We start from the raw sequence: 17041 nt of genomic DNA, 5'->3' as shown, positions 1-17041 counted from the left end.
CAATGCATACAGAACACTGTGCAAACTTCAAAGCACGTTATAAATAGGAATTCTCCACTTGCTTGGGTCCCCCCTTCTGTGATTCTCCCAAGGGTCGGTAATGGTTTTCTCTGTTTATAAATGAAGAAGCCGAGGCCCTGAGAAGAATTTACTTAGCCACATGACAGATTCCTAGAAAGGCAGAAAAGTGAAGCGCAGAGCCGGGCCAGGCAGCCGTGGCGTGTTGGAAAGATCACCGGCCTTGGAATAAGCACCAGACGTGAATCCCGGCGCCCTCAGCACTTTGTGCCAAAGCCAGGAGCTCCAGGAATCTCGGGCAAAACCAAATCATATTGCCTCAGAGGCCCCGCAGAGGTGTGCAAGAAAAGATTCACATCTACTCCCTAAGTGTGAGGGATTCAACAATTCAACAACTTTTATTAAGTGCCTATGATGTGCCAGGCAATGGGCCAGGCACTCCGGATACAAAGACAAAAACCAAATAGTCCCTGCCCTCAAGGAGCTTACATTCTATTGGGGAGATACAACATGTACAGGATAAGTAAATACAAAGTAATTTCAGGAGGCAGAGGGGACTAACACCTGGGGGATCAGGAAAGACTTGCCAAAGGAGGCGGCACCTGAGCTGAGCCTTCCGAGAGCTCGGGGGAGGGCAGAGGGTGTGCATTCCAGGTGTGGGGGACAACCCGGCAAAGGCACCAAGACAGGAGATGTAATGCCTTGTTCTGCTTAGCTTGGGGAATAGCCAGCAGGCCAGTTTATAGCATGTATGAAGGGAAGAGTAAGCAACGCCACAAGTAGGATGATCCTGTTCTGTCCGTTTTCTCCTCAAACTCCTGGACATGAATATAAACCCCAGTTCTGCTCCTGACGTCCTCTCTGACCTTGGATAAATCACTGACTCTGAGTTCTGCCCCCCGTCTAGAAGATGAAGGGCTCGGCCTGGTCTCGGTCCCTTTGAGTCTCCTCTGGGGCGCTCTGTGCCTGCTGAAAGAGGAGGAGGAAGCCATGTGTGTATGGAGATCTTGGCTGGAATGCTGGCTTTGCTACTCACTACCTGCCCCACTGAATGAGTCACTGAGCCTATCTGGGTCTCAGACTAATGAGCCAGTTGGCCTAGAAAATTTCTAAGGTCTCTTCCAGGGTCTGACCCTCTGGTCCGAAGCTGTTTCTCTGGGAAGTCATCACTACATGCCTGTAAGTACTGGGTCAATCTTTTCATCTGGAGACATTTGGAGAATTCCTCTACGTCCATGCTGCGCACACTCAGTTGGATGGCCTTATGCTCTTTGCCAAATTATCTGTCTCCTTAAGTTTTTATAAAGCACACCGCCATTAAAAAGGGACTCGATTATCAGCCCCCTTGCCACCTAAAACACCAAAGGCACGGCTCAGAAATGAAGACATTTCAAAATAACAAGCAGCCTGGAATTCTGTAGCATAGAAGATGCTTACAAATATATTTTGTTGGAAAAAAAATGTGCATTTCCCCCGGCACTATGGCCACTATCAACAGATTAGCACAAATTATTCCTGAAAGTTCAAACTTGGAAAGTGGGGATGGGATGGGGAAGGGGCAGCCTCATCCAGGGGTCAGTCCAACAACAAAGAACAGTTTTCTAAGGGTCCAGAGTATCATTTCAAACAAGCACTCCTTGACTATGGGCCCTAGGGAATATGTAGCTGCTCACTTTAACAACATAAATAGTATTTTTTTTTAAAGGAACTATAAAGGAATCTAGGAAAGGTGCTGTTTCAGCCAGGCCTGCTACAAGAAGGAGAATCCCCACAACTCAAGGCCCCCCACTGCCCACCCCTCCTCCCCAGCCTTCACTTCCCCCTTTCCACAGCAAGAATTCTCTGATGTCAACATTCTCTCATATTTTTTTTGTTTTAAATAGTACTCTCTCTGACCTATCAACTGTTAAAACATCTTTAAAAAATACATGCAGATTATTCTTTAAATCATTTTCTTGTGAATGGCAGGAAACCACTCAGATCGATGCACAGTCAGATAAAATGAGGCTTGGCCTCAGCTCTGCTTACTCTTTCTCCAAAATGAAATATGAAGTACATTTTCTCTCTTTAATTCAATCTAAGATTTTTCAAAATGTGGTTTCGCTTGAAGTTGAAACCCAACTGCTTAACCCCACCCCACCCCCAAGAAGACAGCAGGAGGAACTTCACCTTACGATGGCTTCAAATAACAAATGAGCTTCTTTCTTTCTACATAGAGAAACACCAAGGGCCTCCAGTTCGAGGCAGCAGGGACAGAAGGGATGTCATTCCGCCTTCAATAACAAGTCAGCCACTCCCTTTGGAGCATCTATGGCTGTTTAGATACCAGATGCTGGTGAAAGCAGCATCTGCTGGTGTCTTATCTACAATGCTGGCTTTTCTGAAGAGGCTTACCAGGAGGCAGTGTAAACATATGGCTAATCCCTTAGGGAGAAACTTGCTCCCAGGGGTCCTCAAGAAGCATCCAGGAGCTGACCCTGACCCAGACCCAGGTCCAAAAAGGACTGATCTCTTCCCAAGTCCATGGTCTCTCTCTGTCTGTCTCTCCTCCAGTTTCAGGCCCCTTCTAAGCTCACCTGGCTCAGCTGTAGAGGAATAGTGGGAGACACCTTTTGGGGTTTAAAACAAAACCCCCCAAACTGGTTTCCTCTAAGAGTATTAATGAATAGAGACAACCAAATACACCATGGCTAGTACCCAGCATGCCAAAAAAGCAAGGTCTGCCTCCAGTGCACATTTTATAAGGGGCAACCTAAAGGGGTCTCTCTTTTGCTTAAAGAAAGTCAGTCGCAGCCATAAAGAGATTGGGGAGGGTTTCTTGTTTAATCAAACACACATAAATACTTCTGAGACTTCAGTAATGGAATGATACTCACCACAGTAAGAAGCAAAAGATCAAGCAAACCAGAAGAGAAAGTATTTATTTTGCCAGGCATGCACAAAGGTGCTGGCCACGTGTCCCATCTGCCATGGGTGTGGAGCGGCAAATGTACCAAGAATCCGTGACCAAGCAGCACCCTCAACCTTCCTCTTAAACCTTTGCAAGGCCTGGGGCCGTGGGGAGGAAGCCAAGTGACCTATCCAGGGGGCTACAGAGAAGAGAAGGGCAAAGGGAGCAGGGTCCTTCCCTCTTTCCCTCATTCACACTCCAACCCTGCCTGCAGCCCCACCGAGTGACTGACAAACCTCCACATGACCCCTGGGAGAGGGAGCAGCAAAAGCAGAAACACCCAAATGGGCTGCTCAGAACACAAACACCCTCACAACTGCCAAGCCACTCCAGCTAAAACACATTCCCTGCCCACTCAATATACAAATAATATTTTAAAACAACAACAAAAGAAAATGAATGAGATGTTTTTCTCTCCCTCATATTCAGTGTTACTCAAATCCCATTTCAGTTTGTGGGGGAAAAAACATTTTTAAAGCCACAAATCTAGAAAATCAGTTTGGGGATTTTTTTCCTTTCCTTCTTTTTCCTTTTTTTTTCTTATATTTTTTTTAAACAATAAGTATTTATAGAAAGAACTTCACAAAGGTGATTTATATACAGAAATCACAATTCCAAAGGCTGCTTCAGTAGTCAGTGAAATAGCACCTTTTCAAGATGAGAGCTTTTACATGGTTTAAAAATCTGAGTAGTTTTTGCTTTTGTAACATAACGTTTAACCCTTCCTAGCCTAAGACAAGAGCCAGGCATCCATGTGTTCCAGGAGTACAAGCTCTTCTAAAGCATCCAGGTGACACACAATCTGAGAGGTTACCATTTGCTTCCTTTTCCTATTACCGTCAGCAGTGTCGTGTTCAGCAGAGTCGAGGTAGCCTGTGGCCAGACAAGTCTCTCAGATGGTCAAAATTAAATGTAGATGAAAGGAATTCACAGCAAGTTATTGCAGAGGGAAAGGGGAGAAGGGGGGGGGGGGGAGGGCTGTCCACTTGTTCCACAGTTGCCTGGGTGCTTTGCTGGGGTAAAAGGAGGTCAGGGCGAGGGTGGGGGAGGTCACGAGATGTTGGTTCTAAAATTGTGTTTGTACTAAAACATGTGGCTCTGAGCTCCAGGCTGGTATTGTGACTGCAGTAGGTTCTCCATAAAGGCCAGGTAATCGGGATTCTGTCCATAGTCCTCAGAATTTCGAGCATTGCCCACCCTTGGGCGCTTTGCTGCCTTCACCTCCTCTCCTAATGATACCTTCTCTTGTGGAGCACCAGTACTGACAGACTGCAAAAACAGGAAATACAGCTCTATTAGAGGATGAGATCTCAATGGAAATTAGCATCTTTGGTCAAGCTGACAGTGGCACCAACTCTTACAACACCTATCCGAGAGGTGGCCAAGGCCCACTGGCTTTCAAAAAAAATACAAGCTTTAGATTTTCAGAGATCATCTCATTTCCCTCTTCAAACTCAGGAATCCCTAGTTGAAAGTCCTCAGCTAGACCCTTCTCCCACCTTTTCCCCTTACTTTCTGCTTCCTGCTCAAAGAAAGCACAAGGACTTTTCCTAGCCTACGTCTATAGACACGAGCAGCCTGAATGATGGAGATTTCACAGTAGCCTGAGGATTTACTGCTTGTGTTAGAAAAAGACTGCACGCAACCTCCTGCCTGTTTTTTCATCTTCAACACTAGTCACTTTGTAAAACTAGACATTAAGCAAAAAGCTTGGTTTCCCCCAAGTCCAACAGAGACATCTTTCTTCTTTTCTAAAGAGACATCTTTCATCAAGAGGACAGCGCTATTTTCTTCTGCCTCTGAGTTACCCACCAGTCTAGATTTGACTCTCTTCGGGAGCTCCTCCTCAAGGGTATAAATATCACCACGCTTCACCATCAGCTGGGAACCATCTTCAAACTCCACCTACAATGGAAGTAGAAAAAAAAATTGGATGCTAACAAACTCTAAGCTCCATGAGGCTAGGTGCCATCTTTCTTTCTTTCTTTCTTTTTTTTTAAACCCTCACTTTCTGTCTTGGAGTCAAAACTGTATAATGGTTCCAAGGCAGAAGATGGTAAGGGCTAGGCAATGGGGGTCAAGTGCCTTGCCCAGGATTACACAGCTAGGACGTGTCTGAGGCCACATTTGAGAAACCTGGTCCTCCTGTCTCTTGGCCTGGCTCTCAATCCACTGAGCTACCCAGCTGCCCCCTAGGGACTGTATCTTAACTAAACTTCGTGTTTCCTCCCAGAGCCTATGTACATAGTATGGACCTAACATTTACTGACTGAATGAAAATATGATTAATTCCTCAACTACCAGAATAGAAACCCTTCTGGATCCTAGTCTGAATGTCTTGCCTTCAAGCAGAGACATACTCATAAGCAGCTGAATCACCTAACAGAATAACGTCTCTTTCTGGGTGATTAGAGTTTGACACCTAGTTGAGGGAACAGAGATCATTCCAGAGAGCTTTTCTTCACCTGTTTGCAAATCTGCAGGACAGAAAAGTTAATTGTGGCTACCCTCAAACCCTTTCTTTAGAACTTATGCCACAGACTGAGCTTGGGAGGAGTTGGAGACAAAGTGACAAAACTGTAGTGGAAGGATTTTAGGGTGGAAGCACTGATCAGAGCCCCAATTTCTGCTAACAATTATATGTTCTTTCTGAAGTTTGGTCTTTCCATCTGGAAGATGAGGGGGGATGGACTAGGAGGAATACTGATGGCACCTTCTAGTTTTAACTATATAAATCTATGAACTTCTCATTCTTGGGAACCTTTGAAAGAGGATGGCTATCCCCCTGCCATTCTTTGACAAATGGCCTGCGCCAAGCTCTTCTAGTGTCCAGTTCCAGGGCTGTTTGGTGGTTGTGGTGACAGCTGCCAGCAGTCATAAGATATATACACAGAAGTACTTTTGGCACTAACCTCCTTCAGCCCAGAGTGTACACTAAAGTTGCTACTGAGCCTAATGTTGTGTCCTCAGGTAGCAGGTACAAGGATTACACTCTGCCCTGGAGCCATCACATTCTAATGAGGGCACTGATAAGTCTACTCAAGGATTGGTTCAAATAAATGCTTATGCTTAGCTAGAAAATAGACCCTCAGTGGGCGCCATTCACCATTCCTGTCATCAGAATGTGAAATGGCACAAAGACAGGCTCTTCATGGCAGAGGTTGGACTCAAGATCTCCAGTGCCACTCATTAACTTTTCAGAGGCTAAGAGAGTTGAGTTCTAGATGACCAGTGTAGAGATGCTACAGTGATCCAAAGGAATAGGTTCAGAGGGTACCCAGGGCACAGGAGTCTAGGCTAGTTCCATTTTATAAAAACTGTCAGCTTGGAGGGGATAGTCTCTCTTATCATGAAATCTTTTGGGGGTAAGTAGGCAGACCTCATCAAGTCAAAATAAATACCTGAGTACTTACTACAAATGAAGTTCTGGGCTAGTTAAAAAAATAGTTACTGGACAGTATTATTGAAGAGACTGAAAGTATCTGAATTTGTGTTATGTATGATTAAACGTCACAGGACAAGGTTCTTGTCTTTCTTTGCTACTAATTATGGGTGACATTGGGCCGGTAACTTCTCCCTGGACCTTAGTTTAGATCAGATAGTATGATAGTTAAAAGGGATCTTGGAGACTACAAATTTTTATATAATCTAATATTAACATTAAAAAAAATCTTAAAGTTGTCATTTTACCAAGAAAGGAGGGAGGAAACAAATTTCTGTCCTATGCTTCTATCACTAGTTGATCCCTCTTAGCCACTCAGTAACTTCATCCCTTTAAACTGAACATTTTCATTCAAATTAAACAATTTCAGTTACCAAAATATGTTTTTATTTTAGCAAATGGTGGAATAATCAGTCAGGTGTAAAGACCTGGGGTGTTAAATAGTTTTATGCTCCCAACTGCTTTCTCTGATCACTGATTAGAACATGAATTATTTATCTGGGAATAGAAAAGAGATGCTTGTTTCAAAAATAAAGAGTGGAAAGTAATTCTACCTCAAAGTCATCAGAGCCCTTCAGTTTAGGAAGATGAGTTCTTCTAGATAATATGTAAAGGAAGGTGAATCTTGTGTAACACTGTGCATGTCTCATGCATGCTAAAGGTAATCATGGAAATTATTCATAAAGAAAGTAACTAGTGTGTGCCAGGCATTGTGCTAAGTGCCAAGGATAAAAAGAGCTCAAAGTCCACAGAAAAAGCCTTTGATAAAATACAACACCCATTCCTATTAAAAACACTTGAGGGGGCAGCTGGGTAGCTCAGTGGATTGAGAGCCAGGACTAGAGACGGGAAGTCCTAGGTTCAAATCTGGCCTCAGACACTTCCCAGCTGTGTGACCCTGGGCAAGTCACTTGACTCCCATTGCCTAGCCTTTACCACTCTTCTGCCTTGGAGCCAATACACAGTATTGACTCCAAGACGGAAGGTAAGGGTTTAAAAAAAAACAACAACACTAGAAAGCATAGGAATAGAAGGGCCGTTCCTAAAAATAATAAACAGTATATATCTAAAACCATCAGCTAACATCATCTGCAATGGGGATAAACTAGATGCATTCCCAATAAGATCAGGAGTGAAACAAGGATGCCCATTATCACCTCTATTATTTGACATTGTACTAGAAACACTAGCAGTAGCAATTAAAGAAAAAGGAATTGAAGGCATTAAAATAGGCAAGGAGGAGACCAAGTTATCGCTCTTTGCGGATGACATGATGGTCTACTTAAAGAATCCTAGAGATTCAACCAAAAAGCTAATTGAAATAATCAACAACTTTAGCAAAGTTGCAGGATGCAAAATAAACCCTCATAAGTCATCAGCATTTCTATATATTCCAACACAGCTCAGCAGCAAGAACTAGAAAGAGAAATCCCATTGAAAATCACCTTAGACAAAATAAAATACCTAGGAATCTATCTCCCGAGACAAACATAGGAACTATATGAACACAACTACAAAACACTCTCCACACAACTAAAACTAGACTTGAATAATTGGAAAAACATTAACTGCTCATGGGTAGGACGAGCCAATATAATAAAAATGAACATCCTACCCAAACTTATTTATTTAGTGCCATACCCATTGAACTTCCAAAAAAATTCTTTACTGATTTAGAAAAAACCATAACAAAGTTCATTTAGAAGAACAAAGGATCAAGGATATCCAGGGAAATAATGAAAAAAAAATGAAAAAAAAAAGAAGGGGGCCTTGCAGACCCAGATCTCAAACTATATTACAAAGCAGCAGTCATTAAAACAATTTGGTACTGACTAAGAGACAGAAAGGAGGATCAGTGGAATAGACTTGGGGCAAATGACCTCAGCAAGACAGTATATGATAAACCCAAAGATCCCAGCTTTTGGGACAAAAATCCACTATTCAATAAAAACTGCTGGGAAAATTGGAAGACAGTGTGGGAGAGATTAGGTTTGGATCAACACCTCACACCCTACACCAAGATAAATTCAAAATGGGTGAATGACTTGAACATAAAAAAGGAAACTATAAGTAAATTAGGCAAACACAGAATAGTATACATATCAGACCTTTGGGAAGGGAAAGACTTTAAAACCAAGCAAGACTTGAAAGAGTCACAAAATGTAAAATAAATAATTTTGACTACATCAAATTAAAAAGCTTTTGTACAAACAAAAGCAATGTAACTAAAATCAGAAGGGAAGCAACAAATTGGGAAACAATCTTCATAAAAACCTCTGACAAAGGTTTAATTACTCAAATTTACAAAGAGCTAAATCAATTGTACAAAAAGTCAAGCCATTTTCCAATTGATAAATGGGCAAGGGACATGAATAGGCAGTTTTCAGCCAAAGAAATCAAAACTATTAATAAGCACATGAAAAAGTGTTCTAAATCTCTTATAACCAGAGAGATGCAAATCAAAACAACTCTGAGGTATCACCCCACACCTAGCAGATTGGCTAACATGACAGCAAAGGAAAGTAATGAATGCTGGAGGGGATGTGGCAAAGTAGGGACATTAATGAATTGCTGGTGGGATTGTGAATTGATCCAACCATTCTGGAGGACAATTTGGAACTATGCCCAAAGGGCGCTAAAAGACCGTCTGCCCTTAGATCCAGTCATAGCACTGCTGGGTTTGTACCCCAAAGAGATAATAAGGAAAAAGACTTGTACAAGAATATTCATAGCTGTGCTCTTTGTGGTGGCCATAAATTGGAAAATGAGGGGATGCCCTTCAATTGGGGAATGGCTGAACAAATTGTGGTATATGTTGGTGATGGAATACTATTGTGCTAAAAGGAATAATAAAGTGGAGGAATTCCATGGAGACTGGAACAACCTCCAGGAAGTGATGCAGAGCAAGAGGAGCAGAACCAGGAAAACATTGTACACAGAGACTGATACACTGTGGTACAATCGAAGGTGATGGACTTCTCAATTAGTGGCAATGCAGTGACCCTGAACAATACACAGGGATCTAGGAGAAAAAACACTATCCACAAGCAGAGGACAAACTGTGGGAGTAAAAACACTGAGGAAAAGCAACTGCTTGACTACAAGGGTTAAGGGGACATGTCTGAGGAGAGATTCTAAATGAACACTCTAATGCAAATACCAACAACATGGAAATGGGTTCGAATCAAGAACACATGTGATGCCCAGTGGAATTGCGCATTGGCTAGGGGAGGGGGGGGGGGGAAGAAAATGATCTTTGTCTCTAATGAATAATGTTTGGAAATGACCAAATAAAATAATGTTAAAAAAAAAAAGAGCTCAAAGTCTAATATAGGAGACAACATGCAAACAATTATGCACAAACAAGCTAGCTACAGGATAAATGAGAGGGAAGGCACCAGAATTGCAGAGGATCAGGAAAAGCTCCCTGGAGAATGTGGGATTTTAGCAAGAACTTGAAGGAAGTCAGGGCAGTGAGGAGTAGGAGGTAAGGTAGCACTTTTTATGATAGCAAAGAATGGGAAACAGAGTATGTGTCCCTCAACTGGGGAACAGATAAACAATACTGTATGAATGAAATGGAATGTTAATAGAATGAAATTGTGATGGCACATGATGAATATAGAGAGGCATGGGGAAAGCTGTATGCAATTATATAAAGTGAAGTAAGCAAAACCAAAGAAATCATAAACACAATAACCATAATAAATGGAACATACATAAAGAAATATCCTCAAATTATACAGAGATGGGAAGCTCAAAATATACAGACTTCTGGACTTTGTTAATGTATTGATCTGTTGTGCTGAATTTTTTCCCCCTCTTTAAAGAATACTTGTTATATGGGATGGCTCTCTGGGAGGAGGTAGAGGAAGGATACTGGAGATGACTATGATGATGTAAAAAATGGAATATATCAACAGAAACTTGAAAAAAAAATAACTGGTATCAGCTATACCTGGGGTGAATTTGGGTAAATCTGTTCAAATTCCAAAGGGTAATGGATACGATTTATCCTGAAACAATCTCCCCTTCTAGGCTCTGCCCAATTGCTCTCCCTTTCAGGATCTGGTTCAAATGTAATCTTTAGGAATGTCCCCTTGTCCTCCAACCCACCCCCAGGGAAATGAAGCCTCTTTCAGTCTTCCAACTCTGGAGCCATATTGTCTTCCTCATTGCACCTGCACAGCCTGCCTGCTGGCTGTCACTATTTATGAACCTGACTTGTAGTCTCTGTGCAAATGTCAAGAGAGGAAGAAGCATGCCTTTGTGTCCCAGAGTGCATCCCCCAAGACACTACTTATAGCCAGCACTTAATAAAGGTGTGACTCGACTGTTCTGTATGTATGTTCACCACCACCTCCCAGTCATGGGAGCCTATTGCTCGTCCACATGAAGCTCCTTATAGGAAATAAGCCAGAATCAGAAGTAGCCAGAATACAAAGTGTGACGTGGCAAGTACACTTGTTACTCACTGGAATGTGTGTAAGTGCTAAAGGATTCACTTAGTCAGTTTAGTTGGGCTTTAAAGGACGGGTAGGAAGTCAGCAAGTAAATTAGGAAAAGAGTACATTCTAAGCCCAGGGAATGATGGGACTGAAAAGAAGGAAAAAAGCACAGGGCATGTGCTAGGACAGAGGGAAGTTGGGATCACCTTGAACAAATTACAGAAATTAATGGGAAAGAAATATGAAATATAACCAACATCTAGGGCTATTGTCTATCTAATCACCAGACTACAATCACTATCAATGACCAAAACAACAAAAGAAGGAATAACTTCATGTGGTTTGCTCTACCCCCGGGACCTTTAGTATAGTGGGCAAGCACTATTTTAACTTTGCTTCATTCTGACTTGGGGTACATGAGCTGGACAGCTGGGAAGAGATTCCTGGGGGGCCAGGCCAGGCCATGACACAATCTCAGCAGGTGACTGCAGCTCCCTCCTGCCTTGGAATAACTGACCCCAACTGAGATTCATCAGCTACTATAAGGATCCAAGTGTGACCCAACCTTGATGTATTCAAAAATGGACTCTTGTGAACAATTTGCACATGTACCAAAGTGTAACTTATGGTATGCTGACCACTCCCTAAACCTGTAGTCCAAAGGTCAACTGGACCACTGGGTGGGACACCGAGTCCTAAATTATCTTAGTCTTCTCTCTGATTTTGCGATTGCTAACTGAGCCAATGTTCAATTCTCTGCCATGTCACATGTTCATTAACTACCTCCCATCACCTATTCCTTAATTCTCTAATAACACACTGGGCACACGTGTAGCTCTCTCTCCTTACCACCATCAGAGGAGCATGCATGCTGGAGCCCATGTTGTTGAATTCTTCGTCTCTGAGTCTTTCTTCCTTTATTGTGGCCCCTCCCCCCTCAAACCCCTTCACCCATTTTCACTCAGTTTCTAACTTCCCTTCTCAGGTCTCCACCCATGATCATTAATTTGTGGCTGCAGGCAGCTACAGGGACATCAGCTCATGTCCCTCTGAACCAAGGGTATACCATAGAACATAGAACTTCAGAGCTGGGAGGGCGCCTACAGATAATCGAGTTTGAATTCTATCCATTTAATAAATGGAACCCAGACAAGGGCAGTGACTTCCCTAAGTTCACACAATTAACTGATGATAGAGCTGGTATTAAACTCAGGTCTCTTTACCCTAAGTCAGGGTTCTTCCTATAGTACTATGCAGCCTCCAACTATCAAAATAGGCTCTGGGCTAGCCCCGGAGTCATCATCTCTTCTTCACTCACTTCCCCCCAATAACCTCCCTACGTTCTACTGCACCTGATCTCAGTTTAATTGCTGAATACTAAGATTCTTAAGATGATAGTAAGGATGAAGCAGTTTACCATGTGAGCACAAGGATGGTACTATTTAGTTGTACTAGAAATTTGTCACAGAGGACAATTTTGCTTGAATGACATTTAGAGCTAGGATAGAAGTCATCAAATCTAAATCCTTTACTGTATAGATGTGGAAACTAGGGCCTCAGAAGGTAAGGGTCACAAACCCAGGCCTTCTGATCCCAAATCTGGCTCTTGCTACTATATTCAAAGAGATAAAGAGTATAAAGCAATAAAGTAAACAGCATGGCCAGCCTTTACCTAAATTTTGGTGGAAAACCTATGAGTTATAGTCCATGAAAAAGGTAATGTCACCTGGGAGAACTTGTCTACTTAGTGCATCTTTAGAAAGAATTTGATGGATAGTAAAGTGCTTTCTTTACAACAATATTGGGAAACAAATGGATATTATTTCTAAAACAAAAGGAGAAAAGGAAAGCTCTGAGAAGTGACCTGCCTATGGGTGCAAAACTAGACCTCCTGACTGAGGCCTACTACATTGTGCTGTTAGTGTCATCATTTGTTTCCAGTTTCTTCTCTAAACTGGTTTTCGTCTAGCACAAATTCTTTTCCTTTTTTCCTCCAGAAAGGCCAAGATAGTCAACAGAATTGTAAGCACCCCCCTTCTATGAACTCTCCTTCAGGTGCATACTCAGGGCCAGAAGAAGGTGGGAAGAGTTAGCTCTGGGTCATCTTGGGCTTCCTCAGGAAGTCAGGACCAGTGTGCATACAGGGGGGACAAAGTAGAAATTCTGTACCATTACCAACTCTCACTTAGCCTTTTCTTGTTGAGTGAGCATCTACACCAGGCTGGCAGCTGAAACATAAACATTCAGTCCCAAGATTTTGGTGTGAATTTTTATTCCCTAGATCCAGTTATGAATAGCTCAAAATATATCTGAAGAGTGAACCATTTGTTGTCTGGGAAACATTTCCTACCATGAGTTGCTTGGCAGGTAATACATACTATATCAGAACTTCTGACTCACTCAAGAAAGAAAAAAAAAGGAAAAGAAGAGAGTTCCATAAATACAGAGGAAACTAGTCTACATTTTTAGGAAGAAGCCAGAAAGAAGAAACCCACTTCCTGGCACTAGATTTCTCAAGGGAAAAAAATTAAAAAGAATACAACATTAGGAGACAAACAAAGATCTCTTCAGCTCAAAAGAAGGCAGTTAAGTTTAAAACAAAACAAAATTTAAAAAGCCAGAGAAGTCAGCCAATCTTTAACGGAAGATGAAACAAACTGGTTAATCCAAGGAAAATGGTCACTTAAAGAGTCTAGGATTAAAACTGTGAGAACTCCAAAATGACCAGTCTAGGGAGCTGGGTGAGAATGGGCTTTTTCTCTCCACTAAGAGATCTTTGTTTCCTTCCAGTTAAACAGTTCTATGTTCTTTAAACTTTAATTTCTCTGAGGGTCCAGAGAAAAGACCCAGTTTAGGGATGAAAGATTTATATTGTTGAAAGGGACTTCATTGGCCACAAAGTCCAGCTCCTTCTCCTTGATTTTACAGGCAATGTCTTTGTGTGTCTCTCCCTGTCTTTCTCTCTCTCTTTCTTCCTCCACCCCCCAACACCTATCCTTGCTTGGTAACAAAGTAAAAAACAATTACACAAAACAGAGTATATAGATTATTCTAATATCTGTAATCTGCAACTTCTGCAACAAAAGGAAGGAGATCTATTCCTGGGAAAGCCCCTTTTCCAAAAGTATCTCACAAACATTAAGACAACCAGAAATTCGGTTGCTTAACAAGATCTTCTTTTAAGATGCAAACAGATCTTGGGTACATTAAAACCATCAGCTATTCACACTTTAGTGCCTGTGAATTAGTTTAATCTGACTGTTTTCATCCTAACATCTGGTTGATAGCTGGCATTGAGGCAATGGGAGTTTTGATTAAGAGTGTATTTGTAGGGAAGAAAGAGAGAGGGGGGAGGGAGAGAGAGAGAGAGAGAGAGAGAGAGAGAGAGAGAGAGAGAGAGAGAGAGAGAGAGAGAGAGAGAGAGAGAGAGAGAGAGAGAGAGAGATTCTAAGTCCTACTGCAGTGATGAGAACTTGACTGAGTTCTCAAAAACTGTCAGCAAAGCACAAGCTTTGGCAGGTTTGACACAAAATCAAAAACCCTGTAATATTTTATCTGCTTGACCCCAGAAGACAGAACTAGAAGCAATGGATAGAAAAATTAAAAAGTGGTAGATGTAATGTTGGATAGAAAGAGAAATTTCTTAAAAATAAGAATCTCCTAGGCTTATAAATCTGGAGTTAGAAGGACCTCAGTGGCCATCTAGTAACCTCTACATTTTAGAAAACTGAGACCCTTGGAGGTTGTGATTTACCTCCCACACACAATAAACACAAGAGGCAGGACTCAATACCAAGTCCTCTAATTAAACAGCTAATGTTCTTTCTGCTGCCTTCTAAATTAGAAAGGATTGACTTGAGAGGCAGCTAGATAAGTGGATAGAGTGCCAGGCCTAGAATCAGGAGAATACCAATTCAAATTTGGCCTCAGATACTTCCTAGCTCTATGACCCTGAGCAAGTCACTTAACTCCAACTACCTAGGTCTTATGCTCTCTTGTTTTAGGATTGACATTAAAGGGAGGGAGGGAGGGAATTAGGCTCCCCATCACAGGAGATCTTCAAGTAGAGCCTAGATGAAGTCTCTGAATTCCCCAAATGGGCAGGTTATCTATTTTGTATATATTTGTATATGTAAATGTTTTCTACCTTGACTAGATTATAAGCTTCTTGGGGGGTAGGGCTTGTTTTCACTTTGGTCTTTGTATCCCCAGAATACTGGGTTCATTGATGGTTAGCATGTTTTAGAAGGGATATTAAAAAAGCTGGAAAATGTCCAAAGGAGCAAACTTGGATCACAGAATTTGAGCTGGAACATGACTCAGTAAGTCAACCAGATAGTCTACATTCATCCCCAAGAATCTCTTCTACAGTACATGAAGCAAAGAGTAAACCAGTCATTATTTGAGAGCCTCCAATGGGGGAAGCCATTACCTCTCAAGGTAACTTATCTCACTTTCAGAGAAATCTAATTTTTTGGAAATTTCTTCTTGCATCAAAGACTCAATTTGCCTCTTTATAACTTCTGCCCACTACTTTTATATCTGACCTCTGAAGTCACATGATAATCTCTCTTCCACATGACAGTCCTTCAAATATTTAAGTACAACCACGATGTGTCTCTGTGTTTTCTCTTGCACAAGATAAATGCCCCCAGATCCTTCAACTGATCCTCATATGACAACACCAACCAGAGGTTGTTGGGAATTAGAGAGAGAAAGATTATCAACTAAGGTTGAATAATAGATAGCTACTATGGAACACAACTGTGGAAAGCTTTCAGTATCCACAGGGCACTGACGACACCAAGGTATGGGAGAGAGGACAGAAAAGTAATTGGAAATAACAGGAAGTGATCATATACAACCTGAATTAGAGAGGTTCTTAGAGAGCCAGACCAACTTCTTCATTTTATAGGTGAGGAAAAACATCCAGAGGGAAACAGTGACTAGCTCAGGGTTAAACAATTAGCTACTGGGAGAACAGACTAGAACCCAGGTTCTCTAGGTTCAGAGTACTCCTCCTACTTACAGTCCCCCCCCTTTTTTATTGTCATGCAAAGCACACTTCCATATTGGTCATTGTTGTAAGAGCAAAGTCATACATGACCAAAACCCCAAAATAAAATCCAAAATACACTGATGTAAAAGATAACCCCAATAGTTCTTTCTCTGGAGGTAGATGGCATTTCCCATCATAAGTCTTTCAGTATTGTTCCAGATCACTGCATTGCTGAGAGTAGCTACGTTTTCACAGAGAATAATTGTCTAATATTTACTTGCAGTTTTTTTAAAGGCCAGATACCTAGTTTGATAACCAAAATAAATGCTGGATAATTTAAAAACTGTAAGATATTAATAGAATTACTGATACTCTCTGAGTTGTCACCTACTACAAGTTTTAAATTCCCAGAGATGCCAATCCTGCAAATTCCTGCTTGGAGAATATAAATTAACATTAGCTTAAACTAAAGAGAGAATTACAATAGCAAATATGCTATTAGAAAAACTACAGAGAACATTCAAACCAAATGTAAATGATATCTGATGGTGTGTTGTTTAGAATTGTTCCTACCCAAGCTACTTTTCATTATTATGTAAACCAATCCATTTTATAGATGTTTCTGTCACCAATGGCTCCTAAGTTCTTTGACCGTGGCCCAGCCAAAAATGAAAAGAATCAAGAAGTAACACTATCCAGGGCAGCTGGGTGGTTCAGTGGATTGAGAGCCAGTCCTAGAGAATGGAATTCCTAGGTTCAAATCTGGCCTCAGACACTTCCCAGCTGTGTGACCCTGGACAAGTCACTTGACCCCCATTGCCTAGCCCTTACCACTCTTCTGCCTTGGAACCAATAAAGAATATTGATTCTAAGACAGAAGGAAAGGGTTAAAAAAAAAAAAGCAGTAACAGTATCCATGTCATAGGTGACTGGTCCAACCCAAAGGTAGGAACCAGAATCCACCCAGGGCAGTCATTAATCAGAAAGAACAACAACAACAAAACAAAACAAAACTGCTTGTTTCTCTGTTGGGGAGTAGAGTTTTCCACCTTATGTCCTGTCATGAATTTAGATCTGTCACAGGTCAAAGCATGCCTTCCATTAGAGCACCAATACAAGCCCAACCCCATAATGGTGTTCTGCTTCCCTGACCTTCCTTTCAGAATCATTTCAAAGGGCCTACA

General features: G+C 41.7%; 1 protein-coding gene across 4 annotated transcripts in view; it reads right to left on the bottom strand.

Moving 5' to 3' along the window:
* Positions 1-388: 388 nt before the first annotated feature.
* KDM4B (lysine demethylase 4B) overlaps positions 389-17041 on the bottom strand; it is a 308063-nt gene continuing 291410 nt past the window's right edge. For all 4 annotated transcript variants that reach the window (XM_001375298.5, XM_007488942.3, XM_007488941.3 and 1 more), the window contains 2 exons: positions 4781-4873; positions 389-4237 (listed from right to left, as the gene is read on the bottom strand). In XM_001375298.5, the coding sequence (XP_001375335.3) occupies positions 4052-4237; positions 4781-4873 (279 nt within the window). In that variant the 3' untranslated portion in view covers positions 389-4051. The remainder of the gene's footprint in view (positions 4238-4780; positions 4874-17041) is intronic.

The sequence above is a fragment of the Monodelphis domestica genome, chromosome 3 (assembly GCF_027887165.1).
Source record: "Monodelphis domestica isolate mMonDom1 chromosome 3, mMonDom1.pri, whole genome shotgun sequence".
Lineage (NCBI taxonomy): Eukaryota > Metazoa > Chordata > Mammalia > Didelphimorphia > Didelphidae > Monodelphis > Monodelphis domestica.
The sequence above is the reverse complement of the archived record's forward strand: the minus strand, read 5'-3'. Positions and strand labels throughout refer to the sequence as shown.